The sequence below is a fragment of the Abrus precatorius genome, unplaced genomic scaffold (assembly GCF_003935025.1).
Source record: "Abrus precatorius isolate BTA unplaced genomic scaffold, Abrus_2018 Scaffold6, whole genome shotgun sequence".
NCBI lineage: Eukaryota > Viridiplantae > Streptophyta > Magnoliopsida > Fabales > Fabaceae > Abrus > Abrus precatorius.
In genome coordinates, this window is record NW_020874406.1 from 5,776,847 (window position 1) to 5,795,778 (window position 18,932).

Consider the following 18,932-nt stretch of genomic DNA (forward strand, 5'->3'; position numbering starts at 1 on the left):
ACTGGTTGGATATTTACTTTAATCCCTGTCTCCATACCACCTAGGTACTTATATCCCTATACTCATTCTCATTATCCCTATATCTATGTTTTTATAAACTACCCGTACTCGTTTCAATACTATTCGTTAACTACTTTAGTCTCTATCTCTATACCAACTAGGTATCTAATCCCCATACTCATTCTCATTATCTGCAATTCAATTAATTAAAATACAGTTCAATGAAATAGTATAAAGTATTAACTAGAAAAATTTCGTATATATAGCATAAAGTACAAAACAAAGTACAATATTTATCAAATAAATACGAAAAATATTATAAAAATAAATACTATATGAAATTTCAACATTAAGGTCAAATATTATAATTATAATATTTTATCTAAAATTAAAACCAAAACATCAAAATAAACCTCCAACAAAGTTACGGTATTGACTCCTATGCTCCACTTTTCAAGGTGTGTTAAAAATGCATACATTAACTATAAATAGTTGAATATTTTAAAGCTAAACTTACAGAAATAATTAAGTTATTTTACTTCATCTTTGGAATTAAATTCTGAAAAATGTTGCATTATTTTTATCAATTAAATTAATATGAAGTAAATTGTTTAAATACTAAAATAAGTTAACATTTTTAATAAATATAGACTTAGCATAAAAAGTAATTATTCAATAGTATTGCTAATACAACATAAGTAATTAATAATATAAAAAATAAATGTATTATAAACCTATATATATCATATGAAGTACAAAATCTAGTAATAATTAAAACATAAAAATGTTTTTTTGCAATCAATATTCAATGAATTTCCTTTCACATTGTCCGTGTATAGAAGTTAACCAGAAAATTCACAAGCAAAGACATAATCATATAACAAATAACGACTTAATCATATGACCAACAAACCGTCAAAACTATAGCTTATACATAATATGTATGCGAAAACATAATAGAGGATACATTTTACAAATAAAAACTAAGCTTATACTGATAAGACTAAGAAGTAGCAAAACAAAAATTGACCCGAAGGGTTAACAACAGTAGTATAAGACCTCACTGCGACAAGTGTAATCGATATATTTAGCTAAAGATTTTGCGTTAAAACTCGTGTAAAATATTTTTGAGCCAGTAACAGCAACAAATCGAAGAGTAATAGTATTATAAAAATCATTTGTTATGTATGATATAACTTGTAAATTAATTACTATAAAAATCATGTTCTTTTATAATTGAGTAACATAAACTCAATACATTCCAATTTCTTCTTATATACTATGCAGGTAAAAGCCTAGTCTTTGCCTTCTCAATAAAATTTGAGGACAACAAACTAGCACGGCCAGCGAAAGCAATACAACGACATCAAACTCACAACATGACGAGAATATTACAGCCAATAAATGCCCCAAAAAATTACAACACTAATTACCAAGAAAAAAAAAGGCACATTACTCGAAGATATTTGTAGTATATACCTAATTGGAATGTAATACCCATTAAATAAGCTGAAGCATAGGTAAAAATTAGTGTTGCTCTAAGGAAAAACGAAATTCATCATAACGGAAATTGCAAGTTGCAACAAATTATCCTTACCGATGGTACAATACACGAAACAAAATCAATCCATCTCACCATAATTTTTGGCTCTTCATCAGTACGAGACAATCAGACAAGTTCTCCCTCAGCCAGCAAGCCATGGTTTAATCTCACCGTTTCATATTAAACTAGAAAATGTATTCGCTGACCCAAATTAAATAGGTAATCACAGTTTTAATGTAATGAATCAAACCAAATGCTATGAACATACAGAACTCTTACTGCCAACTTTGCCAATCGTGAAATTTCTACATGAAAGTAGCTAAATCCTCATTGTATATCATATGGCAGTAAATGATAAATAGGTAGACAAAAGATACTTTACTAAATAAAATATTTCCCTCCAGCCCACATGGTTTAAAATAAAAAATAATAATAATAACAGAACCACGTGGGTATCACGTTGTACAAAGTCCAAAGAATAGCCCAGGATAGCCCAAGCTCTACCTTGATTCCAAAACCCAATTCCCAACCTCTATAACAAGAATAAAACGAGCTACTATAATTTACAATTTTACAAATCATACCCGACCCCTTCAAAGTTCACATACTCTAAATTAGACTCGATGGGTAGAAACAATATTGAAATTTTATAACTGTAGCTTCCCTGGACCTCTCTTTGACGATCTTGAAGGAGGAACATTAAGATCAATAGATTTAGGTCTTCTAGGTTCTTCCTCTCCTTGTACCTCCTGCATATAATGCTGGGAATGACATCAGTAAACCGAACAAAGCAGAAGGATATCTCAAATGAGCACAAAAATAATATATTAAGACTTCGGTTGGAAGTTTGAAGGGAGAGAGAAGAAAAGTGTTTAAAAGGTAAAAGAGGAGAAAGGAGGGTTAACACAAAACTCCCCAAATTAAGGAAACTCAAGAATGAGATTAGGAGGGTTTTGAAAGATTTATAAACTCTCCCCCTCTAATCTAAAAACTCCCAAACAAGATAACTATCACATAAGCCTTTCCCTTCCATTCCCTTTCTCCCAAAAACCAACTCTCAAATAAAGCCTACTGAAAATATAGTATGTTAAGCGATTATAAATCAGGCACCGACACCTCTCTTTTCCTCTCCATTCCCTATATTCTCTAAATTCTATGAATTTTTACCCAATAAGTTATATCAAACGTAAAACACAAATATAAAAATCAACATGCAGAGTGAAGAAGTCAGCAACCTTCGACAATGAAGAGGAAATATTGCGCAAATTTGTCTCTGTTTTAGCATGAGCTCGATGCTGGTGCTGCATTTGCTGAAACTGTCGCAGCCTTGCAGCAAAATTTATTCCATTATGTGAGTTTCCACCATCTTCAGTTTTGTCACCATCCTCAATGGTTTGAAATCCATCAGGCATGTGATGAAACTGGTAGAGATCTCCTGAAGTCATTCTCTTCAATTGCTCACCATTGAACGAATATGGTGGTACAGCTTTCAAACGAGTTTTTAGTATCTTAAAGGCGGCACTTTGCTGCATAGCAGTATAAAAAGAGTAAATATATAAACAAACCATGTATTCTGGAAAGAAGTCTTTCCTAAGAAACAATAATTCACACAATTATCCTCCGCACCCTCCTCGTCTTCATTATGCATGAAGTGTAGATTGTAGAAGGTATAAGTTAATTGAAAAGAAGATCAAGTTGATACATCCAACAATACTTATTATCATCAGAATCACAATTTTCAATGCCCAGACAGAAACATCTCCAGATAAAAAAATATAATAAAATAAATTACTGACACGATGTTAAAAAAAAGCATGCAAGTAAAAAAAATGAAGTATATAAAGAACCTGCAAAAAACATTATATTTTCAATATTACAAGGGCGTCCAAACTTTTACCAGTAGATTCTGAACAGCTTAAAAACTAGGTATATCTTTCTTCCTGAATATCGACCATATTATTTTCTTTAAGCATATTTCATTCCATGTATATTTACCCAAATGTATTCAGGAGTATAATATCTAGATTAAATAACTTTTTGTCCATAAAGATGTCTCACAAAATGTAAGGGAAGCAAAGGCAAGTAAACATAAATAATAAACCACATTCCTTCTTTTGAAATAATCAAATAATTAACATACGGTTTGATTAAGTGCATTGAAATAAGTAAATTGGCTATATTAAGAACGCAGTAATATACACCAGTAAACAGGGTAACAATACAAAACAAAATGTCACTTCTAAATGCTAGAAAGAAGAGAGAGTATTGTATCCAATGCAAGTCTTAAAAATCACCTCCCTAAAAGGATATCTAAATACATCCCATTCATAATGTTGAAAATCACAGAGCAAGAGACAGACAGAAAAAAAGAGGGAAATTTCAATCTGAATTTTATTCAACTTGACTTAATGGAAAGAGTACAAACTATCTTTATATAGACTAGCTGATCCTAGCTGGAACTGTATAAGTAACTGATATCAGAGTTTGTCACAACAGAATATTGGAGAATTAATACAGTTAAATGACTATTCTGAGTTTACACTAACACATATAAGGCAAGTAATACCTTAAAAACTTTTCAACAGATAAAAAGAAATCGTCTGCAGATACCTGAGGAAGCAACATCAAAAGACCATATAATGCCTTGAATAACCAAATATATCTTCCAGGTTCAAGAAGCTGCAAAATCAAATAATTTGAGAACATGAGAGAAACCATTAAAAGTCATAACTATCCCTTACCACAATTAAAAAGAGGACTGATCGCTACTTGATTCATCTGATATACAAGAGAAAAATAAATAAAACATGGCAAAACTAACATGAGGATTGGTGCATGAATAGTACGTGAGAATGAAAGGGATTTATCACAAAAGGATTGAAAACCACCACAAATATTCCTATATATGATATTCTGCTCATACAAGCAACCAGGCTTTCAAATTATAACATTTCTTCCATCATTTTTCCTTCTTTTAGAAGAGGATCCAAAAACCCAGTAAAACAGATCCACATGATAAATTCAATAATATAGAGAGTTGTTATTTATCATGAAGAATTCTATATGGATTGCATTACAAATGCACAATTGCAATTTTGATAAGAGTGGGGTAAAGTAAATCAATTATAAAAATGGGGTTCATAATTAAAATTTGATATATAATAAAACAAGAACAAGAACCATTTAGTATTTGATGTGTGGTATGTTAAATGAAACTGACAAAAAAGTTATAAAAAATGGCAATAAAACAGTATTGTAGTTTAATGGAAAACATGTGCGCGCGCACACACAAATAATAAGAGATTGCTGATAATTAAATCTAATCACATCATAAACACAACCAACATCTCAACATCCATCATATTTTACCAGACTAAGTACAAAAAATATATATTTAATAGATACATAGTGATAAAACATGGGGTTTTAATTAAGTACCTGCAATCGAAGATATGCAAAGATAGGAGTTTCCAGCAAGCGAATCAATTTATCCAGTTGGACCAAAAACTTGACATTAATATCCTCCTCTACTAGTGATTGAATCACGGCACTGGCATGTTGGTAAGTCTGTTGGGGAAAGATAATATATTTCACAAAAAAGGGATCAGGTTATCCAAATATAGCTAAAGCTAATATCCGCAAATAGACATCGTTTACAATGTGTGTATGTGGCATGTGCACACACGAAAGAGAAAGAAATACACTTGAAATGACAAGCAAAAAATCAGAACTGTGTTATAGAGGCCTACCCGAGCTAAAAAACAAAGGCTTATAATTGCCATTGGAGAATGGCACCAAGAAGCGTACAGAGAAACATACAAGTCCTTCCCAGCAGGATTTACCAGTGATTGCTTCAAAAGATCTCGAATCTCAGATAATTCTGATGATGTAAGTAAGATCAAATTCAAAGCCTGAAATTTTTTAAAAAGGGGCTGCTTCATTACATAGGATAATCTAAACTTCAGACTCATGAAAAAGAAAAATACACACAACAATAGAATAAAAGCAACAAAAAAAATATAACATTGATAATAGTGTCCTACAACTCTTGGTCCCAACAACAAGGTTAGTTATACTTGTACATCTAGGTCACTCATTAACTTCCCTCTAGTTCCATAAAACTGATTGAAGCCTACAATGGAGGATCATTGAGCATTATTAGATAAACAATTAAAAGAATGACCTGCCAAATAGCAGAGTCTTAGGCCTTTGGAATCTAGAGCTTCAAATTCCATTATAGGATAATATATACTTGAAATTCTGAATTGTATTGTATCAAATTACATTATAATTTACATGTATATATAGGAGTTTAATCTTAATATCTACATAAGATAATATCATAGATTATCTTCTAATATCTTAGAGATAATAACAAATAATTATAAAGATAATGACAATAAACAAGTATAGTAAATCATAATAATTAAGAGATATTCTCAACACTCCCCCTCAATTTGGTGAATGGATATCTATCATTCTCAAATTGCATGAAAGATCTTGGAACTGCTCAGCTGCTAATCCTTTACTAAACATATCTACTAGTTGATCTCTAGAAAGGAAAAAAGTGGTAGCTATGAGCCCACTATCTAGTTTCTCTTTAATGAAATGCCAATCAGTCTTTATATGTTTTGTCCCATCATATTAGTCATGATTATGAGCTATGCTGATGGCAGACTTGTTATCACACAATAGTTTCATAGAACTAGTGAATTTTAATTTAATGTCGTCAAGAATGATCTTCATCCATAGAAGTTCATGCACTCCTTGAGCCTTAGGCCGGAATTCAGCTTCAGCACTTGATCTGGCCACAACACTTTGTTTCTTACTCCTCCATGTTACTAGATTTCTTCCTAGAAACATACAATATCCTGAAGAGGATCTTTTATCTACAATGGAACCTGCATAGTTGTTGTTTGTATGTATCTCCAAGGAGAGAGACTCTCCCCTTTTAAAGAGAATTTCTTGTCCAGGAATTCCTTTTAAATATTGGAGAATCTTGTTCACTGCTTGTAAATGTCTTTCACATGGATCATGCATGAATTGACTGACAATTATAATGGCATATACAATGTTAGGTCTTGTATGAGATAGGTAAATTAACTTTCTCACTAGTCTTTGGTATTAGGCTTTGTCTACAGTAGGGCTCTCCCCTTCTCCTATTTGGTGGTTCTGTTCTATAGGTACTCCAGTAGCTATGCATCCCAATTTTCTAGTCTCCTTGAGAAGATTTGGAACATATTTTCTCTGAGATAAAACTTCTCTATTTTGAGTTGGTCATCTCAATTCCTAGAAAGTACTTCAGCCTTCCTAATCCTAAATCCTTCATCTCAAACTGAACAATTAGTTTCTCTTTTAAGCTCTGTTTTTCAATCTCATCATTACCTTCAATGATCATATCATCCACATAAACTAGTAAAAGAGTTAGTTTACCAGCTTATGAGTGTTGTATAAAGGTATGATCACCCTAACTTCGCTTGTATCCTAAGGACACTATATCTTAAGTAAATCTCTCAAACCAAACACGAGGAGATTGCTTAAGCCCATATTGAGCTTTCTTCAATCTATACACCTGGTTTCCACCATCAATGGTGCCGAATCTTGGGAGAATATCTATATATATTTCCTCAACTCTCCATGCAATAATGCATTTTTTACATCAAACTCATGCAAACTTCAACCAAAGTATGTTGCTAATGAAAAGATAGTTCTCACAATATTCATTTTTGCCATTGGTGGAAATGTCTCCTCATAGTCAATTCCGTAAGTCTGAGGGTATTCTTTTGCAACTAATCTGGCCTTGTTCAAGGGTACCATTACCATCTGATCAATATTTAATTGCGTAGATCCGCTTGCAACTCAGTTTTCTTATCCTTGGGTTGTTCTACAATTTTTTCAAGTGATATTCCTTTCCAATGCACTGATCTTTTCATTCATGACTCGAACTTAATTATCATCCTTTAAGGCTTCCTGTACTGACTTAGAGATATTTGAAGAATCAATAGCACAAATAAAACTCTAATGCTACACAAATAGATGTTTAGTGGATATAAACTGAGAAATAGGATATCTGACGCATGAACGTTGTTCTTTTCACAAAGAAATTGGCAGATCATCTAGGTTAGGCTCACAATTGTTTAAAGAAATATCTAATGACTTAGGATTAATGATACTACAATTTACCTTTGGTTTGGCTGACTGTTCCTATTGGATTAGGTCAGGTTTTTTTCTCTTCTAATAAACCAAGATAAGTGCACTTGCTTTTGTTGGTAATGAGTCACTTTCTTCTTTGCTTGAGTCAGAGGAATAAAACAGAAAGACTCGTGAGGACCAACTAACTCAACTTCCTGATGACTCTCCCCCTGAAGTTGAGGATGGGAGTAAAATGACTCTGTTTCATTAAAGGTAACATCCATAGAAACATAAACCTGACGTTTGAAGAGTGATAACACATATATTTTTTTTTATTTGGAGTATATCATATAAAAATACACTTAGTAGCATGAGGATCCAAGAGTATATCATATAAAAATACACTTAGTAGCATGAGGATGCAACTTGCCCCGATGCTAAATGTGAACATGAACAAAGGCAATACAACCGAAGACACGAACCAGAAGGCTGTTCAAGACAAGAACAAAACGATGAAAGGTAGATATGGACTAGACATGACTAGAGCCATTCAAAATGCGACTAGGAAACCTGTTATTTAAGTAATCAGCCATTAAAACTGTTTCTACACATGTCAACTCATGAAAAACTCATTTTTCCTATAGAAATTGAAACAAATTTTGGTTCACATTCTCGTCCATTATTGTCCATATGCGTTTAATTGGTTTTTCAAATTGAGTTTGAAATAAGTGATAAAAATTCACAAACAGTTGGGTCACTTCTATTTTATCTTTCATAAAAAAAAAATCCAAGTTATACGTGTGCTAACAATAAAGGATACAATAAAAATAATTTAGCACCAGACACATTAGCAATAGGAGCAAGTTCACATACATTAGAATGGATAAGATCAAAAGATACATTGCTTTTTTAAAACTATTTGGAAAAGTAACAGGTAGTGTTTAGCAAACTGGCAAACATCACATTGCAAATACTTAGCTGATTCTTTTAAGCAAAGAAAAAAACATACTCTTAAGCAAACTAAAAGGTGGATGACCTAGACACCTATGTTGAAGCTAAATTTGAGAAGAGTCATACTTAGAAGAAGACGGGTTACAAAAATTGAAACCCCCCCCCCCTATTGCAACATCGTCTTGGACATCGGTTTATAGTAACGGAAATTAATGAAACCCTCCTCATTGCTTAGGAAACTCCAATTGTCATCCCCAAGGTAAGATCTTGAAAAACACAATGAGATGAAAAAAAATGTTTTTGTACAATTTAGATCATAGGTAATTTTATGAATGGAGATAAGTTTAGTGGAGAGCTTAGGAACATGAAGACCATTTTTTAGTGAAAGGAAGGTAGTGAGTGGAATACTACCACAACCAAGAATGGAAGTTTGTGAACTATTAATAACTGTAATGTGATGTGCACCAAATAAAGTGGAATAAGAAGTAAAAGAGAAAGGTTGGGAATCATGTGATAGGAAGAACCAGAGTCAATTATCCAAATATCCCCAGATACAGAACATGAGGTATTAAAATAAGATAAAATACTAGTCATGGCAAGAGAGGTCCATGGGTCATCATGGCAAGAAACACTTACGTTTTAAAAGAGAACGTATAAAGGTTAAAGAAACGATCAGCCAAACAACTATGATTTGAGCAACGAAGGGTCAAAACCGACAGAGGAGATCTTGACAAATAGAAAACAATGTTTGCGGCATGAAAAACGGCAGTCAAGAAGGTGGCGTATAGCTTTCACTCGCTGGCAAGGGGTTTTGTGGTGGGGCAGTGTGTGCAGGCTTTGTTGGAGACAAAATTTTGGGGTTTGGCCAGTCTTGACCATGTGCTCCAGATAGTATGGTTGCAGCAGCAATGACAGTGGCAGGGGCTGTCAGCGGCTGAGAGAGGAAAGAAAATGTCTAAGCACAATGAAGGTGCAAACGTATGTTGTAATGAAGACGATTGCTAGGGTTTGGGTGCCACGATAAAGGCAACTAGTGTTTGGGTGCTACCTAAAGGCAGCTAGGGCTTGATGTGTGGAAGTGTGCAGAAGCAAAGACCCCAAGATCAAACACTTTGATGCCAACTTGAAATTCTGAATTTTATTGTATCATATTACATTATTACATGTATATATAGGAGTCTAATCCTAATATTTACATGAGATAATATCATAGATTACCTTCTAATAATCTTCCACCCATAAATGCAAATAGTTCTACCTCTTGATCTCTTCCATCCCCCAAACACAATATATTAATGAAACAGAAACATGAAAATCCATTGCAGCCTTTTATCTAGCACCTGTAAAAGTCACACAAACCTGAACCATAATCGATGCAAAATCCAGATCAGATTCTCCTTCTAATATTGTAGAAAGTTCAAGGTAGACTTTCTCAGCATTCAAAAGCACACAAAGGCGTCGGATAATCAAAGCACCACGCCTGGAGTTTATTAAATAAAATAATTTTTTAATGAATGAAAAGGTGAATATTGATAGTAATAACATATTTTAGCAAATTACATAAGTAGAAGAACTCAGAGGATAAGGGAAAATAGCTTACTTCTCCAAAAGAGAATTATCTAGCCGGAAATTGTGCACTAGAAAAACAACAAGCTGCCGGAAATGGTGGGGATCTCTTGCAATGCATGCATGAACATCAAGAACAAGAAGCACGACCTATATAATGTTACCAAAATGTAACAAATTAATGACAATTCAAGTGAACTATTGATTTCCCTCAATTATACAAAATAGCATACCATATTTATCAATCCTGGATAGTGACACATATGGGCTGACACCAAAAATGCTTTTAAAAATTATTGACTCCAAAAGTATCACATTTTTGGCAGTCAGTCAGAACTTCAACAATCTCATAAAACCAAACCACATATTGAAATGGTGAGATCCCCAAGTCTTTGCTAGATTGGTTCAACCAGAAATTTGGGGATAGACTGTGACTGAACCATGGTTAAATCAGATAATGATCAAACCATAGACATAGCTGGTTTACAATCCCAACCAGTTCAGCCAGACGATTTTGTCCAATTTCAAAAGTAATGTCTAACAATCAAGAAGGTATATACAAGAAATCTATACAGCCTTCCAACAAAATCAAACATATTATCCACTTTCAGAAATTGTTTTTACAAGCAAATTTTCAGTTTTTACAAAAAATGGCACTTGAAAGTAATTTTGAAGTCATTTTGTTTTAATTTAGTGCTTAAGATCTCCTTTGTGTTGTCTAATTATTTAGTGTGTTTCTGAAGGGAGGTATGGACAGCTAAAAAAAGGTTACTTTTGGGTTTGACTCCATTGACTAGTGAAAACAAACAGTGCAGGGGTGCATCAGAAATGAGTTTTTAGGGTGAGTTTAGTTTATTAGACAAAAGAAGTACTGAAAGTAAAAAAGGGATATGAAGTTACTGAAAGTACAGAAGGGATATGATACGAAGTTTTCCAAACCAAAAAACAAAAATAGTTCAATCTTTTTGCAAATCATTTAATACTTAATAGAACAAATTATATTGTTTTGACTAGCAAATAATATAATAGAGAATAGAAGGGCCACTTCAAATTCCCAAACACCTAAGGAAGGTGGTTAGCAGCATAGCATTTCAACTAACTGCCATTGTTTTATGTTGAAATAATATGCACTGTAACTTATGTGTGTAATATTTTGATAGAACAACTTATCTATAAATAAATTTCACAACTTCATTAAAACATATGCATAAAGATATTGAGAAAGAAATGATTTGATGGGAAAGAATAGAAAACAAAAGAAGGCATGCTATCTGCATAACACTACCTCATCAGATGGATCTGAAAGTGCTTTGAGTAGGGTATCAAATATGTCATTCAGAAAAGTCAAAACCTGTTTCAGACAAGGAATGACAATAGTGAGCATTGACACCAAACTCTATCTTACTACACCTATACAACACATTTCATGCAAATTGAAAAAGTAGTAATTCAGAATAGGGTTGATATTAAGAATTATAATGTTTTGCACGAAATTGAGAAGAATGCCAACAGATACAATACGACATAGATACAAGGATACATCAAATTTTAAAAATTACAAGTAGGGCTATTCAAAATTTCTGGATACACTGGCTTAATCCAGATCCAGACCAAACCAAATAAATATCCAGATAATTTAAAATACCAGTTACATGGCCCATTTTATTTCTGGACTGGTTTTTCTTTTAATTATATGCCTGTAACCAGTTCAATGATTTGGATGTCCCCATAATATGCTTCACTTTCTCTATTCATCATCAAATAGTAATCTCTCTCTCATTCCATTTAGTTTGAAAGCCGGCTGGCATCCAACACTGTCTTCAAGATGGCATGGCAACCATTAATATAATTAGAATCTGAGTAAACTGTTGTATAATTCACTCAAAATGAGATTGGTTTTGAGTAAACTGGATTTGAAAGAGAAAGCAAATTAGTTTTGAAATCCAATCCATATAACTTGATTCTAAATGAATCTGGTTTGGCTTTTTCCCAAACTCATCCATGAAAAGCCCTAATTACAAGACAAAGCACTGCCATAATATATATAATTTACAGTTTTATTGTTATAAACTCTTAGGCCTGATTTTAAGCCACTAAAAGTGGAAGGATTGTCTTGGAAATGAAATCATGTTTAAACTTTTGGTGTTTCCAATGTACTAAATGTTTCCTTTCGGAAATGTTTACAAAACTATCAAATTAATCCAAAATGAACATAAAATAAAAATCTTAAAAACCTGAGAATATTTTTTTTCAAAAAATGAGTATGAATCATTCTAAACATAATTAAATGCTACAATATATCTAAATATCATAGTTCCAATTTGTATTGGCATAACTGTTTTTTAAGAAAAAGTAATAAAAATTGTAAAATACATAAAAAAAAAATATTTGAAGTGTCCATGCAATGTCCAACATAAAACATGTTTGACATGTGTATGTCACAACATAGCCAGTTAGCCACTATTTAGTAGTGTCATTCTTTCTTCACACCAAACAATAAATCGGTACACATGCTGTATTTTTTCCTTTTTTGTGATAAACAAAGAAAGCTTATGTTATTTAATTGGCATGAGAACATCAAAATTATTTGCAGAATTTCATCTTGAGGGTCTACCTGTTTAAGATAAGAAAACAAGTGATTCTATATGATACAACTTTATTTTTAAGTTCCATTTCTTCTTCAAAAGTTATTTGCAAATTCTGGGAAAAGCAGTACATCAGCTTATTTTGAGGCTTTTGCTGCTTTTTAAAAAAAAGACATGCTTATTATATTTTTTTAACATAGCTCTTAATTTAAAAAAAAAATCTGGAAAAAGTGCAAACAAGTGTGCTTTAAATGGGTAAGACCTTTGGTATCATAATGATTCATGAATGAAACCATATCAAATAAAATTACAGTAGATCCCTTATTCCTGGAACAACCGAAAGGAAAGCATAATCTCATTTGATATTCAAGCAAAAGGTAAAAAAAATATAAAAGGAGCAGAATAGCATTAATTACTGGTTGCAGGCAAGTAACATCTATCATTACTCAATAGAAATAGAACACTCAGCAAACCTGTAATCCAAGGCCTATTGTGATAAAATGCATAAACAACAGAATGTTTCCAAAGATTTCAGAAATATCCAAATGAGCATGGAATTATTTTGTATGACAAAGTCTCCAATGATCATATTGAGAGATTAAGTCCACATATTCATAGCAAATTCAAACTATATCAAAATGACAGCTGAATTCAAACAACCAAGTCACCTCATTACGATGTCTGTATAGAAGGGTTGATATCCAGTGCAAAGCTTCAATTCGAGTAGCCTCCCACTCACTAGATAGTTGCCTAACCAGTCAAACCATTCCCAAAATCATTCTACAAAATAATCAATGTGAAATACAGTTGGCTAAACCAAAACAGACCCTCATAATCATTACACAATAGCTTATCGCGTGCTCAAAGCACTAGACAAAACAATACTCCCTCCGGTCCTTTTTATAAAAAACAAAAGTGAGTATTTTCTTGGTCCTAATTATAAGAAACATGAAATATATTTGAGATGTATTAATTGCTGAATTCCTTTTATGCCCTTCTTTTATTGTTAAATGTATGTTTACGAGATAATGACTACACCAACTACATCATTTAATGTTATGAGTATTTTTGGAATAAAATTTATTTTTATAAAAAATATAACTGAATTAATTGCTTTCCTTAGTCCTAATGATTTAGTCTTTTGTTTCTTATAAAAGGGAGTAATTTTTAAATTGCAAGTATTTTGAAATTGAAACCCAGCCCTTCTCCCAGTTTACAAAAGCTATACCTCCTAGCAATGGAGAGGATTGCTCCTACATCAAACGCTTCAGCTGGATCAGCCTTGATTGCACGCAGCTCTTCGTTGGTTTCACGAGCAACCTTAAACATAAGCCAAAATTTATTCCAAAATCATTGTTTTCCTCAGCAGGCAATGTTAAAATTATGCATGGGATAAAACAGAGTTTAAAAAGGTAAATTTAAAAATAAATAAAGATATTAGGGGAAGGAAATTAGGAAAGCTCAAGTAAGCCTACCACTCTAATTTTCTCTTCTTTATCAGATATGCAGGGTAAAATGGCTCCAAGAATGTCAGCATAATATGGAACAAGCTGATCTCCACCCAGTTTGACAAACTCATTTATCTGTTAAAACAAGAAAGCACAGACATTATTTAAGGAAAATAATAATGAACAACAAAGAATATATAATAATCTTGACTAGATGCCAACACTAGGAAAAAGTTCAATTGCAATAAAGGCTTGTTTAACAAACCAAAACATTGCAATACGGCTTACCCAAGTGATAGCTGTTAACCTTGTAAATTCATCTGGAGAACCAGCCCTTTGTACCAGTATTTCAGCCATTCGACCATAATCTACAGACTTCAAGAGTAGCACTGCTCGAGTCAGAAAATGACAAATGAACAAAACATGTTGCTTTTGTTTCAAAATAATAAGTGAAAGTGATGCACACTTGTACAGTACAGTTAATCACCACAAAATGCATCAACAGAAAAGAGTGGGCAAAACAATTAACCCTAAAACATGAGAAACATACGAAAGTGGCTGCAATAAAACTTCCCCAGACATCTAAAGGAGGGAAACTATTGGTTAGTGTAGTGTTTAAAGAACTACCCTAACACTATGGTATAAAAGCAGATTTGGGATCTGATTAGTTCCAGAAGCCCTGCTCTCCAACAAAAGGGAAGAAGAACAATACATCAGCAGAAGCCTTACCGGTGAATTCTTAATCTCTTGAAGAAACTCAGAAAGAGCTGAATCAGCTTGTTGACGTATTTCATGACTTGAATCACTCAACATATTAAACAAACCTGATATGTTTACGAATGGTTAGCTGATGATTTTCTATAAATAGAAAAATAAAAGCTCATTCTTCAACTGACACACTTACCATCAAGAAAATCAGGAAGAAATCCCAGCATGTCAATATCTGGGACACTGTCCAGTACAGTAATCCATCCTACCAAAAACTGACGGACATATGGATTCAATACATTCATGCGCTCCCGCAACAACGGTATAAACTCTTCAATACTGAAGATCAAGAAATAAAAATGGAGGGGCATGAAGCATTATAAGTCAAAAACAGAAACCTACAACTCTATTGAAATTTAAATTACAACACATTCGTACAGAGAAGCATATAGCATAGAAGTGAGAAGGTGTACCTGAACTGATCACTTTCAGTCACAATATCCTGCTCGAATAAAGCAACAGTTAATCAAAAGGGAACAGTAATCATTATTAGGTCCATCTCTATTCAGAAAACATTTGACATGTGCGCACATGTAAATCTTCCCAAAAGAATGTTGGAGTCTAAGAGAAATTTATTGTACCTTCACAAGTCGATCTAAGAGATGAGCAGCACTTTGTACATTGGCATCTGAGTCTGCAGAAAGCTTGCACAAGGCATCAAAGATCTGGTTGAAGAATATAATAAAATCTCCTCGCACAACCTAGCATCAAAACAAGATTCACATTGAAGGAGTGTACATTATCAAATTGAAGGTTTAGATAGTTCAGCAGAATTGGATCCTCACCTTTGCTATGTTATATAATGCTTCACAAGCATAATAACGAACTCTGCTATCTTGATCGGAGAAAGAATTTAACACAGGGGGTACAATTAGCTGTCATATACAAAATATGTAGGTAAATAAGAAGAAGGAAAATGAATACACACATCAATTTTAACCTTATGGTGAAATCATTTTTTTCTGTTATTCAATGATACTTATCCTAAAACTTTGAACCATAATAAAATCAGTTTAATAACCAGAAAGAACAAAACTAGCATCCAAAAGTAATTAGCATGTTCCACTGGCATGCCTGAATTGCAGTTTCAGAATGCTGTGGTTTTCAAAATACCTTGTGTTACTTCTATAGACGCTACAAAAATCCTGCTAAAGAAGAATGTTCTAACTGGTATAAAAAGTCACCAAATCTGTGTATGAATATCACATGACTGAGACAAATGGTATTTGCTGAAGATTATTGCAGATCTGGATTCTAGAATTACAGAAATAGTATACATGATTGTTAAGCCCGTGATTGTCTGATAAACAAGATTACAATAGAGGAAATCATGTCAAATCACATGTAAACTTGTTTTCAGGTAAACTCAGGTGATTTAGATAAACTTGGGTAACTTGTGAGTTTACACCCAATTCTACGAGTTTAATAAAACAAATGGGAAATCACGTTTGCTCACAAAAATAACACCATTTAGAATTAGGGCACCACTTTTCTTCCCTCTTCACAAGTTGTGAAACACCACATTTAGAATTAGGGAACCAAAATCACATTGTCATTATATGATTTAGCTACTTAAGTATGATTTTAATTTTATTATTGTGCTTTTTTTCAGTATTATGGCATTTTAAATATTATTTTTGTATGAGGCAAACTCTACAAGTCGATTTTAAGGGCAATCCTCATGTTTACATAAACTATCGAGTTTAACAACCTTGGATATAAACCTTAAATGTATACACGACTTCAAAACTGTAAAGGAAATATTTTAATGGCCATATAAAGCAATTTTGTAAAACATACCCCAGTGATCTTCTGATTCATTGGTTTGATTAAATGAAATAATCCACATATGGACGTAACTTATTAAGTCAATGTGAATAACAAGCGATACATAATGTTTATATTAATTGTAGGAAGAAAATAGCACCATACCCTTATTAAATAAGAGGGATAAAGTGCTACATACATGCACAAAAGAAAGGAATAACTGCACCCGAAAAATGTGAAATTTTCAATCATCTGCACAAATGAGGGGGGTGGTGTATGAACCAAGATACTTTTATATGGTTTAGTTCCATCATTTGATTTCATCTGGTCATTCCCATCCCGCTACAATAAAATACTCATACTGATAATGTCAAGAGAAAATTAAAGATAAAAAAAGGTTGTTTGAGAAACCGATTATTCTTTCCTCATGCAACAGCAAAGTAAACAATTAGTTAAGATGCGTAGCCATCAGAAACTTATTTGTACTCTCTCTCCCACACACACACAAGCGTGCACGCACACATACAAAGAGCTTATATATTCTCTTCCATTAAACCCAGTAACCACTACCAAGTTTCTAAGACACATACAAAATGAAATTTGCATAATTCAACAAGTGGAAAGAATTCAATCGTAATTTCTGAAATAGTAACTTGTGAACTGTAATGGGCAACCCCTCACCTCAAGATGCTGGGCAGCGTCAGTAGTCAACCCAACAGTAGCAGCAGCTAAGCTTATCAACCCTCCCTTCATCGAATTTAAAAGAAAAAATGCTAAAATTATTACATTCAAACTAGAATTAACCTAAATAAAAAAATCAGGGTCTGTGCTACCTTGCGGTGATTCGCTTGTGGCGAATAAGTAAATTCCACAGTCAACAATTTGATCACAGCAGTTATCCTATCATGATCCCCAGCACCAGCAAGCTGCTTCACTATCCCCTCAACCTACAACACAAAAACCCATCAAAATTCACCAAATTGGTCACAACTAACGATAATTCAAGCGATTGAAGAGAAAAAACCTCAAGAGCAGCATTCTTGCGCTTCTCATAGAGCTTGTCGGCGAGGTTCCGAAGCACGGCTGGCGGAATCACCGAGAGAGCGTCGGCCATGGCAACACCTTCGCAATCGAAAATCGAAACGAAAATCAAATTCACTGGCGGATCCTTTCCTGCTCGAAACGAAACGTCATCGTTTCCGTTAGGGATTGGAAATTGCGAGGTTTTCTTGGAGTTTGATTTGCATCGAAATGCGAGGGAAAATTGACAATTGGATCTGAGAAAAAACGAAATTGGAACTGAAACCGAGAATTTTCTTGTCCTACTGCTGTATTAAATTTTGATGACGAGTTTCTGCTTTTGTGAAATTGAAATGAAACCAAATTGGGACTTTTTTTCTAAGATACTAATAATTTAGCAGTGAAGGTGAGTAACTGGGCGCATTGTTTTTCTTGTGATCGTTGAATTGAATGGAAGAGGAAATCACGGAAATGTCCTTAATTTGGGGGTTATAATATCGCCATTTTCTTTTTGTTTTTGCCGCTATAAATTTATTTTATAATATAAATTTAACTTCTTCAAAAAAAAATGTGTAACCAACAATAAAAAGAATAATTTTGATAATTATTTCCATCTTTGTTAATTTCCGTAATTTTTTATATTAAACATTATATATATATATATATATATATATATAATTATACATAATTTTTATATTAAATATTATATATATATTTTTAACACTAATTATTAAACTTAAATATTTATATTTTATAATTTTTTTATAAAATACAAAATTGATGGATTCAATTCTTAAATTATCTAATGTTATCTTCATAATTATTTATAGTAAATTTTATATAATTTGAATATTTATAAATATATAATATAAATTTTGATATTTAATTATATTTTAAAAATATAATACCAGTTAAAATAAAATCTAGTTATAAACTTAGTTTCATTGTATTTAGTTATCTAATTAAGTTAAAATACTCTTTTAAATAAGATATCTCGTATATCATAAAATAGTTTTATATTTTTATAAAAAATTTATATAATATAAAATAGTTATATAATTTTACAAAAATACTTTAAAACTCTACATAAAATTGTCTGTTAGATAGGATTATAAATATATTTAATCAACTTTTTTTATTGTATATACAATA

The 18,932-nt window shown here is 32.6% G+C and overlaps 1 protein-coding gene across 3 annotated transcripts; it reads right to left on the reverse strand.

The window, feature by feature from the left end:
• Nucleotides 1–1,542: 1,542 nt before the first annotated feature.
• LOC113868569 (protein VAC14 homolog) lies at nucleotides 1,543–18,245 on the reverse strand. 3 transcript variants are annotated; one of them, XM_027504258.1, is made up of 20 exons: nucleotides 17,785–18,245; nucleotides 17,594–17,707; nucleotides 17,442–17,507; nucleotides 15,779–15,868; nucleotides 15,575–15,694; nucleotides 15,407–15,435; nucleotides 15,130–15,272; nucleotides 14,955–15,049; nucleotides 14,514–14,600; nucleotides 14,253–14,360; nucleotides 14,006–14,097; nucleotides 13,446–13,527; nucleotides 11,478–11,543; nucleotides 10,227–10,342; nucleotides 9,986–10,106; nucleotides 5,293–5,454; nucleotides 4,982–5,110; nucleotides 4,154–4,222; nucleotides 2,779–3,069; nucleotides 1,543–2,304 (listed from the first exon to the last, which is right to left on the reverse strand). In XM_027504258.1, exons 1-20 carry the CDS (start codon nucleotides 17,872–17,874, stop codon nucleotides 2,191–2,193), a joined length of 2,184 nt encoding a protein of 727 aa, XP_027360059.1. In that variant the 5' UTR covers nucleotides 17,875–18,245; the 3' UTR covers nucleotides 1,543–2,190. The 3 variants fall into 3 exon arrangements, with proteins under 3 accessions (XP_027360059.1, XP_027360060.1, XP_027360061.1); XM_027504259.1 differs by having other exon boundaries at nucleotides 1,782–2,292; nucleotides 17,785–18,182; XM_027504260.1 differs by having other exon boundaries at nucleotides 1,822–2,292; nucleotides 15,407–15,438; nucleotides 17,785–18,151.
• Nucleotides 18,246–18,932: the final 687 nt, after the last annotated feature.

Excerpts from the sequence above, each read along its gene's own strand:
- LOC113868569 (XM_027504258.1), bottom strand. The coding sequence starts at position 17,874 with ATGGCCGACGCTCTCTCGGTGATTCCGCCAGCCGTGCTTCGGAACCTC. Across the intron at positions 15,695-15,778 it reads CATTATATAACATAGCAAAG|GTTGTGCGAGGAGATTTTAT; the intron begins GTGAGGATCCAA and ends TTTTGATGCTAG. Across the intron at positions 11,544-13,445 it reads TATACAGACATCGTAATGAG|GTTTTGACTTTTCTGAATGA; the intron begins GTGACTTGGTTG and ends TGTCTGAAACAG.